The 12094-nt window shown below is 42.0% G+C and overlaps 1 protein-coding gene across 4 annotated transcripts in view; it reads right to left on the bottom strand.

Annotated features, from left to right (window-relative positions):
• The window catches only part of CALCOCO2 (calcium binding and coiled-coil domain 2), a 32129-nt gene that overhangs the window by 4434 nt on the left and 15601 nt on the right, over positions 1-12094 (bottom strand). For 2 of the 4 annotated variants that reach the window (XM_012451828.2, XM_012451830.2), the window contains 9 exons: positions 11703-11805; positions 11414-11547; positions 10499-10624; positions 8856-8944; positions 8057-8126; positions 7010-7132; positions 6654-6740; positions 3412-3507; positions 2980-3017 (listed from right to left, as the gene is read on the bottom strand). In XM_012451828.2, the coding sequence (XP_012307251.1) occupies positions 2980-3017; positions 3412-3507; positions 6654-6740; positions 7010-7132; positions 8057-8126; positions 8856-8944; positions 10499-10624; positions 11414-11547; positions 11703-11805 (866 nt within the window). The remainder of the gene's footprint in view (positions 1-2979; positions 3018-3411; positions 3508-6653; positions 6741-7009; positions 7133-8056; positions 8127-8855; positions 8945-10498; positions 10625-11413; positions 11548-11702; positions 11806-12094) is intronic. The other 2 variants (XM_064367503.1, XM_012451831.2) reach the window with 1 other exon arrangement.

Below are 12094 nucleotides of genomic sequence, written 5' to 3'. Positions count from 1 at the left end.
TTCTGTATTTTTTAGTAGAGATGGGGTTTCACCATGTTGCCATGTTGGCCAGGCTGGTCTCGAACTCCCGACATCAAGTGATCCGCCTGCCTTGGCCTCCTGAAGTGTCAGGATTATAGGTGTGAGCCACTGTGCCCAGCCTATACCTGAATTTAGACATATTTACTAAATTTTATTTATATTAATACAAAAAATAATTTTAAATCTCTAAATACATGCCAACTAAAGAGAGGAACAAATGTGTGGATATATGAAAGTGGCAGGAACCATATTAACATTGAAACTATTCTAATAGATATATTAACACTGAAACTGTTGCATATTATTATTGTTAAATTTATTTATTTATTTATTTATGAGACAGAGTCTCGCCCTGTCACCAGGCTGAAGTGCAATGGCACGATCTCAGCTCACTGCAACCTCGGTCTCCCAGGTTCAAGTGATTCTCCTGCCTCAGCCTCCCAAGTAGCTGGGACTAGAGGCATATACCATCACGCCCAGCTAATTTTTGTATTTTTAGTAGAGATGGGGTTTCACCAGGTTGGCCAGGATGTTCTTAATCTCCTGACCTCGTGATTCGCCTGCCTCAGTCTCCCAAAGTGCTGGGATTACAGGCGTGAGCCACTGCGCCCGGCCTAAAATTATTCTTTTTAGAGACAGGGTCTTGCTCTGTTACCCAGGCTGGAGTGTGGGGTGAGATCATAGCTCACTGCAGCCTTGAACTCATGGGCTCAGGCAACCCTCCCACCTCAGCTTCCTTAGTAGCTGGAACTACAGGAACAGAACACCACACCTGGCTAATTTTTAAATTTTTTGTAGAGATGATAGGCTTTTACTTTGTTGCCCAGGCTGTTTCTAACTCCTGGCTTCAAGTGACCTTCCTGCCTTGGCCTCCGGTGTTGAGAGCAGAATATTTCTTCAATTTCCTTCCTAGAATAATTTCTAATACAATATAAATATTCGTCTGAAATAATTTTTCCTTCTCCATGTCTTATCCCATTCAAGTGGATATACCAACAGAGAGAATGAGAGTAAGAAGGCAGGGTGGGAGGGAGGTAATGAAAAAGAGAAAAAAATTACTAAAAGTGGCACAGACATCATTTCTTTTTCCTTAGGAAAAAGAAAATAAATAAATTTCCCTTATCATCTTAAGAGGGCTTTACTACATACAGTTCTTAACAAAGCTTTCAGCCAGGCATGGTAGCTCACGCCTGTAATCCAAGCACTTTGGAGGCCAAGGCAGGCGGATCACCTGAGGTTGGGAGTTCAAGACCAGCCTGACAAACATGGTGAAACCCCGTCTTTATATTTAAGATTTTTTTTAAAACAAAACAAAACAAAGCTTCCAAATACCAGATCTTTCCCTTTGTTTCACAAACTATGTGTGCACCTGCCCCCCCACAATCAAACCAACCCAGGAAAACAGGGATTTCAAACTCAAGGTATACTTATCTAAATTAAGAGAATGGGAATAGGTCAGACACCATGGCTTATGCCTGTAATCCCACCACTTTGGGAGGCTGAGGTGGGTGGATTGCTTGAGCCTAGGAGTCCGAGACCAGCCTAGGCAACATGGTGAAACCCCCCTCTCTACTAAAAACACAAAAATTAGCTGGGTGTGGTGGTGTGCACCTGTAATCCTAGCTACTTGGGAGGCTGAAGCAGGAGAATTGCTTGAACCTGGGAGGCGGAGGTTGCAGTGAGCCGAGATTGCAGTGAGCCAAGATGACACCACTGCACTCCAGCCTGGATGACGGAGTGAGACTTGGTCTAATAAATAAAAAAACAGAGAATGGGAATAACAAGACTAGAAACAACAAATAGAAATAGAATCCAAAAGGCCTTCTGCAATTATGAAACACATTGGCATAACTGATATAATCAAAAGTAGAAATTGAGGGAGAATTAGCATTTGGTAGGTATGAATTTCAGTGTTTCGAGATGGAAAAGTTCTGGAGATCTGTTGCATAGCACTGTGATGTACTTAACTCTACTGAACTGTACACTTTAACATTATTAAGATGGTAAATTCTATGTGTTTTAACTGCAATTAAAAAACAAACAAACAGTAAAAATGATCACTAGGAGGCACGACCCAGAAAGATTATAGAGTAAAGATGGGGAGGCGGAGGATGTAGTGAGTTGAGATCATGCCACTGCACTCTAGCCTGGGCAACAGGTGAGACTCCATCGCAAAAAAAAAAAAAAAAAAAAAAGTTGGGTGCACGGTGGCTCACGCCTGTAATCCCAGCACTTTGGGAGGCTGAGGCAGGCGGATCATGAGGTCAGAGGTTCGAGACCAGCCTGACCAACATGGTGAAACCTCATCTCTAAAAAAAAAAAAAAAAGGGCAAAGATTAAGAATTGATGGAAGTTTAGAGTAGCAGCCAGAATGCATGGACACCTATTCTTTGATGCTGAGCAAGAACATGATAATGGGCCAGGCATGGTGGCTTATGTCTATAATCCCAGCACTTTGGGAGGCTGAAGCAGGAGGATCGCTTGAGCCCAGGACTTTGAGACCAGCTTGGGGAACATAGCAAGACCTTGTCTCTACTAAAAATGAAAAAAAAATTAGCCAGGCATGGTGGCATATGCCTACAGTCCCAGATACTTGGGACGCTGAGGCAGGAGGATCACTTGAGCCCAGGAGATCAAGGCTGCAGTGAGCCGAGATTGTGCCACTGCACTCCAAGCCTGGGTGACAGAGTGAGACCTTGTCTCAAAAACAACAAAAACAACAACAAAAAAAAAAAAAAAAAAAAAAAAGAAAGAAAGAAAAGAAAGAAAGAAAGAAACAAAAGAAAGAACATGAAAATGACCTTGATTTCAAGTACAACCACTTTATTTGCTGCCATATCATCTTCAGTCAATCGATAATAAATGTTTAACACAGGAGATAATAAATATTGGTTGGATGAATTAATGAATGAACCAATGAATGAATGAATGAATGCACAGTATTTATTAGGGGCCTACCATGTGTCCAGCACTGGTACAGACCACCACTTCTGCTCCTGGTTCAGCAGCAGAGAAAAATGAAAAAGTTGTGCTGAAGGAAAGTAGTTCACTGATAGAATAAAAGTTATGTAGGATGCTATTCCCCTATCCCCCAAGGCAACAAATATTAGCTGTGAAGTTAAAAGCAAAAATAAGTTAGGTCTTCGTCAATGTGACTTCTTTCAAGGTGACTATTGCTATGCCAAACAAGTTTCAGTTATAGAATAAAGACAGGGTTTTGTGATAGGTTAGGAAATCAGATTAAATTTACTTTGTTTAGGAATAACCATTTCACCCAGTGTCCCAGAAAGGGCGCTTTACTTAACTTTTATTTTTATCACTACATCTCTGGGCCACCCTGCTCCTTCCCCTTAAAATCTTGGGATTTTCTACCCTCTTTCACACACTTACATCATTTTCTCCTTCCAATCTCTCTTTCTCTCTCTGCAGAACATTACATATTATTTTTTTCTCACTCAGTCTTCTTGACAGTTCAAAGTTTTCATCCTGCCAACAATAAAAAAAATAGGATTAGGATCACATATTGCAGTCTGAGTACAAGGTGGGAAATTGTAGAGGATCTGGCCTTCCAAAGCGGGGAGACTGAGATGGAGAAGGCAATTGGGAGGAAGAAATGGTGCTATGGGCAGGGTGCTGAAATCAAGAAAAGTGACTTAAAAAAAACCCTGAAGGTCTGAGCTGGCATCAAGATGCCAGTTTACTTTTTTTTTCTTTACTTTAGCTGAGGGTATAAGTGACCAATGAGAGAAAAAGCAAGCTTGGGGAAAATCTCAAGACTGACTTATCAGAATTGGGGATAAATGAAGCCTTGTTTAATCCCACCCAACCATGAAAACAATAATCTTTGTTTTCAATAAACATCTCACTCAATGAAGCCTGAAGCACTTAGGTTTGAGTTGGTGTGATTCCTTCCTACAGTGTGAGGATATGTAGGCATCTGGGCTCAAGTTACATGAAGGAAGAGGGAACACAGGAAGGCATTTGTCCAAAAATAACAAGCAGCCCTGACTGGGGTCCTGGGCATCCCCGTGTGATGGGTTTACCTAACTGGTTTCATGCTTCAGTGCTTCTTCCCATCTTCTACCTACATACACATGTGCATACCTCACAAACACACTTAAGCTAAGCCTACTAGTTGTGGTTTTTGATGCAAGATTTTTTATTTGAATGCTGGTGCCCAAACTGCTGTGCGCATCTAGCCGACCCTGAGGTAGTAATGTGAGAGGGGGCTACCCGGTGACAGTGCTGACTGCAGACTCCTTCTTCCCATCCCCATTGGCTTCTGCTGGCTCTTCTGGTCCTGCTTCACTTCCTCAAAAGGCAGAAATAAGAAAGGGCTCTCTGAGTCTGCACAGAAACCTGCTTGATAGTTACAAAAACCTTCCCTAAGACCTGTATTGGGGCCTATATTTCCAGGAACCTCCATGCTAGTTTCTGGCCACACACTACATCCCTGTTTTTAGTGGAAATACAAATTTCTCTTCTTAACAAGGGTGTACAATCTTCTGGGCTTGGTCTAAGAACCACTGACCTTCACACCCCTTGCTTTCCTGGGCCCCTTATCTCTGTCACCTACCAGTGCAGCTGCCCTGAGTTGCCTGATCTGTTGTGAAGTCGTTGACACTCTTTGTACTTCTCTAAGAAACAGGCTTTCCCGGCCTCTACCTTTGCCTTTAGGTGTTCCACCTCTCGTGCTAACTGCTCCTCCACAGTTAGTGCTGCTTTCTTGCTCCTAGGCTCCTGAAGCATAAGATACACAGTCCTCATAGTTAGCGGCCTTTTAGGATGTATGAGGAATTAGGATTTCTATCAGTCAGGTGGGGAGCCCCTAGGTCTTGAAAAATATTCCATGAAAATCTGGAAAATTGGCTGGGTGGGGTGGCTCATGCCTGTAATCCCAGCACTTTGGGAGGCCAAGGCAGGTGAATCACCTGAGGTCAGGAGTTTAAGACCCGCCTGGCCAACACGGTGAAACCCTGTCTTTTCTAAAAATACAAAAATTAGCAGGGCTTGGTGGCAGGCTACTGTAATCCCAGCTACTCAGAAGGCTGAAGCAGGAGAATAGCTTGAACCCAGGAGGAGGAGACTGCAGTGAGCTGAGATCAGGTCAGGCACTCCAGCCAGGTTCAAACTTTTGAATGATTATAGATTCCTTCCTTGATTACCTCCTTGATTCCTTCCTTCCCTCCCTCCCTCCCTTCCCCTCTTCCTCTCTTTCTTTCTTTCTTTTTTTGAGACAGAGTTTCACTCTGTCGCCCAGACTGGAGTGCAATGGCCACCACACCAGCCTGGGACTACAGATTATTTAAAACAAGAATTTTGACCAGGTGTGGTGACTCACATCTGTAATCCCAGCACTTTGGGAGGCCAAGGTGGGCAGATTGCCTGAGCTCAGGAGTTTGAGACCAGCCTGCCCAACACGGTGAAACCCCGTCTCTACTAAAATACAAAAAAATATTAGCCGAGTGTGGTGGTATGCTCCTGTAGTCCCAGCTACTTGGGAGGCTGGGGCAGGAGAATTACTTGAACCTGAGAGGTGGAGGTTGCAGTGGGTTGAGTTGGTGCGACTGTACTCCAGCCTGGGCGACAGAGTGAGACTCTGTCTCAAAAACAAAAAACAAAAAACAAAACAAAACTCAGTAATTTCTTTGCTGTATTAGAGGTTACAAACTGAAATGTGCTTATAAAGACCAGGCAAGATATGTAATCAAATGAAGGAATTGAATGCAACAAAACAGCGCAGACTGCAGCTAGATGGAGAACTCATGACCCATCTCCAGAGCACAGCAGCTACTCAGCTCTAGCTATTGCCACTGCACAGGAATGTGGGCTCAACGTTGCTAGGTCCTCTCATTTCCCAAAGGAAGCTGGAAATACAAATTTTTGTGGAAAATATTCCTATTTTTAAATGTTGGTAACTACTTTTTAAAACATTTCTGTTGTCTGACCTTGGCCTGTGATCTGCTGATTTGCAAACTTTGTTCTAATCTTCCTATATCATACTAAAGCATACAGTATCTTAGATACAGTAGATACTCAATGACTGGATGATGCATATATGATGTGAATTGCAATCCCAATGGCTGGATATCTCTCAGACATCAGGATTTCTCATGTTCTTGGATCAACTAAGTACATGGGGCTTCCAGGCACCTGTCAGGACCATGAGGCCTCTTTTTCAACAAGATGTTATAGGAAATTATTAGTCAATTAGGCTTTCATTCCTACATAATTGATAATGATTATAATTGCTAATATATTAATTGTAATAAGATTTGCTTTGAGTGGTATATTTTCCTGTCATAGAGCCCTTTATAACTATTCATTTATAGTCTGCCTTCACTGTAACTCTGTAAGAAGAGGGCAGGGGTTATTCTGTGAGCCCTAGTCCAAGGATCTAGTTACATCTTGTCATGAAGTTTAACTGGCAATATTCCTTTATCACTTATCACACATTAGAAATGCCCATTTCTAAACATTTTGTAAATGGCAGATTCTCTGTTCTTTTGGCTAGAAAGCAAAACATCTACAGGTGAACACTCTTATTTATCCTGTCTGTCACCTGAAAATAGGCCCATATCCCTTCCTTCATATAGGCTCCCTCCCACATAACCATCCAAAGACAGACATGCCATTAATTCCTGTTGCTTCTTCATTGCAGTAGTTTCATTTTGCTTCATCTCCTCCACTGTCTGCTCGAGCTTCTTCTGGTCCTTCCTCTGCAAAAACAGATTTCAGTACCATTGCTGGGAAAACACACGCATGCACATATACACCATAGAAGGGCCTGCTAAGCTAATGAGCAAGCAGGATGCAGAGAGAGAGGCAAGTCTCTTGTCAGTTTCTAAAGAAAGCCATGAGCTATCTCATTTTAGACTTTCCTCTGAGACCTTTCCTAGAGCCAGTGATACCCAGGTATATGATAAAAAAGGACAACATATATTTTCTTGCAAATGTCTAAAAGTGTTGTTTTCTTCCGTGACTCTACCTGTTCAGTTAAACTGAGAAAGAGGTGGTCATTTTCTTTTTTCAGATGCTCTAACTGCTCTGTCTTATCTTGATCTCCCTGAACAAGCTTCTCCATTTCTTTCTCTTGAGTCGACAGCTGGGCCTAAAGCAAAAATAGTGAACATAACCAAGATATAAAAGAAGGAAAACAAAACAGGAACAATGCTTTTTAATGTACAATAACAAAGAAATGCATTTCCCTAGCAGCTCCCAACTGCCAAATATCCTGTAGAACTCCTTTACTTTTCAGCTCAACTTTATAGCCTAAGAATCTAAGGGTCAACTGAGTAAAATTAGACAAACCACTCTGTAAAGCACCTCTCTAAAGCATAGCTTCCTGAAAATGAGAGCAGTTCTGCTATCTTCTTCATATTGCAGGCTTTTGAGTACGATTTTGCTTGAAAAGATTAAAGTTTGAGTATTGGTATAGATGACTGTCACCTATATTAAGAGTTCATGGTAAATTAGCTTAGTAATACATGAACAAATCACTAAGTTCCTTGTGAATCATGATTTTTTTTTTTTTTTTGAGATGCAGTCTTGCTCTGTCGTCCAGGCTGGAGTATAGTGGTGTGATCTCTGCTCACTGCAACCTCCGCCTCTGGAGTTCAAATGATTCTTCTGCCTCAGCCTCCCCAATAGCTGGGATTACAGGCGCACCCACCACGCCCAGCTAATTTTTGTAATTTTAGTAGAGACAGGGTTTCACCATATTGGCCAGGCTGATCTCGAACTCCTGACCTCAGTGATCCACCTGCCTTGGCTTCCCAAAGTGCTGAGATTACAGACATGAGCCACTGTGCCCAGCGGTGAATCATGATTTTTTTTCTTAAAGTGGGGGTATGGATAAGGTGGAGGCTTACTTCGTCCAATAATGGAAAATACATAACCTGAAACTTTAGTGTGATACTTCGTAAAGTATGCCATTAGTCACTGACTGCAATGAAATACATCTTTGTAGGCCACCAAATTGGAGTGGTGGCAAGGCTAAGAAAATATCCTTTGACAAAGGTATGACATTACCTACCTGCAGCTGATCCACTCTGATTCCCATCTCCTTGTTTTCTGAGGACATCTTCTGGTTTTGTTCTTTCAGTCTGTGGAGGTGGAAATAACTATGTGAAAAATTCACTGATTCCAGGTCAGCTACCCCTGGCCTTAAATGATTTAAGGCTGGCTTGGCCCTAAGCCCTGCAGAGTTATTTAAAAATCTACTAGTCTCCACTGCCATCCTGTTTTGGCGTCCTGACTCCAAAAAACTGCAAGTATCCCTAAAGTCAATATTTGAAATCAGATCATTTCTCCTATTTTGATACTGACTTTCTAATTCACGATTTAAAGTGGGGAGAATCACACCTATCAATGTCATAACAGTGTTTTCTCACAAATTCCAGAAATCCAATCTGACTGTACTTTTTTTTTTTTTTTGAGACGGAGTCTTCGCTCTGTCAACCAGGCTGGAGTGCAGTGGTGTGATTGGCTCACTGCAACCTCTGCCTCCCGGGTTCAAGCGATTCTTCTGCCTCAGCCTCCTGAATAGCTGGAACTACAGGTGCACACCACCACCCCTGGCTAATTTTTGTATTTTTAGTAGAGACGGGGTTTCACCATATTGGCCAGGCTGGTCTTGAACTCCTGACCTCATGATCCTCCTGCCTCGGCCTCCCAAAATGCTGGGATCACAGGCGTGAGTCACTGTGCCCAGCTAATCTTAAAATATTGATGGTATAGCAGCTCTTCCTCTCCCAGAATTATGGGACACACTCACTTAAGGGTATTGATGGTACAGCAGCTCTTCCCCTCCCAGAATTATGGGACACACTCACTGAAGCAGCTCTGTCTCCCAATAGTCCTCCTGCTCTTTCACTTTCAGTTCCAACTTCTTATTGATGCTCCGTAGGGTTTCTAGCTCCTCCTACAGATTGCAACACCAACAAAGAGACAGACTATTTCTATGACACTTTTGCATGAATATCTTAGGCAGGCAACAAATATTTATTGAGCACTTACTATTTGTCAGGCAGAGCATGACACAGCAGTGAATGAAATATTTAAATAAAAGAATTTCCACATTAAAATGTTCTTTCTTTCCTTTTTTTTTTTTTTTTTTTGAGATGAAGTCTCACTCTATTGCCTGGCTCACTGCAACCTCTGCCACCCGAGTTCAAGCAATTCTTCTGCCTCATCCTCCTAGGTAGATGGGATTACAGGTACCATCCAGCTAATTTTTGTATTTTTAGTAGAGACGGAGTTTCACCATCTTGGCCAGGCTGGTCTTGAACTCTTAACCTCGTGATCCACCCACCTCAGACTCCCAAAGTGCTGGGATTACAGGCATGAGCCACCACACCCGGCCACAAAATGTTCTTTTTATATTAAAAATATATCACCTTAATTTCTCTTTCCACTGGAGCTTATAATTTGTTCATTAAACAAATATTTACTCAGAGCCTATTCCACACTGGACACTGTTCTTGCACTGCAGACATAGCAGTGGACAAAATAGACAAAACTGCCCTTCTCATAGAACAGTGCTGTTCAATAAGTGAGAGCCACATATAATTTTAAAATCTTAGTAGGCGTATTTTTAAAAAGGTAAAAATAAACAGATTAATTTTATTAATAGTGTGTGTGTGTGTGTGCGCATATATATATATATATATATATATATATATATATATATATATTTTTTTTTTTTTTTAGATATGCAAAGTCTTGCTCTGTTGCCCAGGCTGGAGTGCAGTGGCATTATTTTGACTCACTGCAACCTCTGCCTCCCAGGTTTAAGTGATTCTCTTGCCTCTGCCTCCTGAGTAGCTGGGATTACAGGCACACATCACCAAACCTGGCTAAATTTCGTATTTTTAGTAGAGATGGGATTTTGTCATGTTGGTCAGGCTGGTCTCAAACTCCTGACCTCAGGTGATCCACCCACCTTGACCCATACAGGTGTGAGCCACCATACCTGGCCAAATGATAGTATATGTAACCCAATATAGCTAAAATATCATTTCGACATATAAACAATTAAAAAGAGATATTCAGCTGGGCATAGTGGCTCATGCCTGTAATCCCAGCACTTTGGGAGGCCGAGGTGGGTAGATCACCTGAGGCCAGGAGTTCAATACTGGCCTGGCCAACATGGTTAAACTCTGTCTCTACAAAAATACAAAAATTAGGCGAGTGTGGTGGCAATCACCTGTAATCCCAGCTACTTGGGAGGCCGAGGCAGGAGAATCACTTGGACCTGGGAGGCAGGGGTTGCAGTGAGCTGAGATTGCACCCTTGCACTCCAGTCTCTGTGACAGAGTGAGACTCCATCCCAAACAAACAAACAAAACTGATGCCTGTTCAAAGATATTGGTATGAGAGGGAGAGATCACAGGCAAAACAGAATATAGTGCTAGATAAGAGGCATATCTAATTCTGATCTCCATGCTCCAAGGTCATCTGTAACCAGCTGCCATACCTGCTTCTTTTGGAGCTCAGCCTGCATGTCTGAATTCTGTTTCTGGAGGCTAACACAGCTGTCCTTCAGATCCTGGTTTTCTTTGCAAAGCTCCTTGTTGTGCTGTTCAATCTCTTCCACCTCTTCCTACAGAAGAACATTCCATAAACTATATTCCAAGTCTCTCTAGCAGAAAATTCCCATAGGTTAGGATGGTGAGGGAGGGTCTGGCTGATTCCCATTCACTGTAGTGACATCTGTGTACCCCAAATGGGGGCTGCTCCTTAATACATAGGTAAGGGTATAACAGAGGTGTCTTTATAATTGCAGCATTACCAAGAAAGATAAGCAAAAATTAAAGCCATTAAAAGTTAAAAGAGACAATGGTACAAGAATGTAGCTTCTTCTTGCAGACACTTAGTAGTATTGTTTGTCTCTCCCAAGGGACTTAGCTCCTTGAGGCCAGGGACAGTGTTTTAACTGATTCTTCCCAGTGTTCCCAGTGCCTACCATAGTGCTGGATGAAGAGCAGGTGTCCTGTTAAATGATGAAGAAAATGAATCTAATACTCATGTATGACAGATAGGCTCTGGGCCAGAACTGAAAGAGATGAGAATATTTGGTGCTTCTCTCCTCAAAGGAGCTTATACATTAGCTGTGGTGATAAGATGTATAGATGACAAAAATTAAGCAACTGGAAAAGTTAAAAGAATAACTGAATGCCACCTGAGTTAAAGAAGTTTTAGACAAGGAAGAAAAATCACTTATTGTTATTATTCTTGTTAACATTCCTGAGTGAGTCTGTGTGAGTACTATATAAATTTTTTCCAACGATATCCATGACATATTCAATAAAGTCTTATTGACTCACATTCCATCCTATCTTATTTGCTACTTGTAATGGCAGTGAGGAATTGAGGTGAGAAGTTTACAGACCTGAGTGGTAACAACCAGGATGTCTTCCTCATTTTCTGGACGGAATTGGAAAGGAATACTTGCTCCCCGGACCACACCATCCTGATCCACATAGCAGAACTGGTAATACTCATCATCCTTGGGCAGGTAGTAAGCTGAAAACACAACATAATTTTAAATCCCAAATCAGATCTATTCAGAAAAGTAACATTCTGGAAGTCTTTTTATATGCCCCAGAAAGCTCAAGCTGAAGGGAATTAATGAGTCTTGGCTACTGTCTTCAACACCTTTGATCCAGCATTCTTCTCACCTTTGAATTGGACTTCCTGCTGTTTGGCTGATTCGTTGTTTAGGTCAATGGGCAAATTAACCCACATGAAGGTGTAATACTCACGGGTTGTCTTCCATCCCACCTGCAATGACAAGAAGTTCTTATTCAGTAGCTGAAAGGAGTCTGGGGAAAATCCTGATTGGGCTACGTCTTCTTTTTTTTGTTATTTTTTAAGACGGGGTTTCACCATGTTGGTCAGGCTGGTCTTGAACTCCCAACCTCAGGTGATCCGCCCACCTTAGCCTCCAAAGTGCTTGGATTACAGGTGTGAGCCACCACACCTGGCCTGGGCTACGTCTTCTTAAAACCACTTTTTATTTGTATATATGTAAATATAATAGAATGAGTTCATTATGACAAGAATCTCACAC

This window comes from Aotus nancymaae, unplaced genomic scaffold (assembly GCF_030222135.1).
Source record: "Aotus nancymaae isolate 86718 unplaced genomic scaffold, 86718_ANA_hifiasm-v0.15.2.pri h1tg000072l, whole genome shotgun sequence".
Classification (NCBI taxonomy): Eukaryota; Metazoa; Chordata; class Mammalia; order Primates; family Aotidae; genus Aotus; species Aotus nancymaae.
This window is presented reverse-complemented; position numbering and strand designations above follow the sequence as displayed.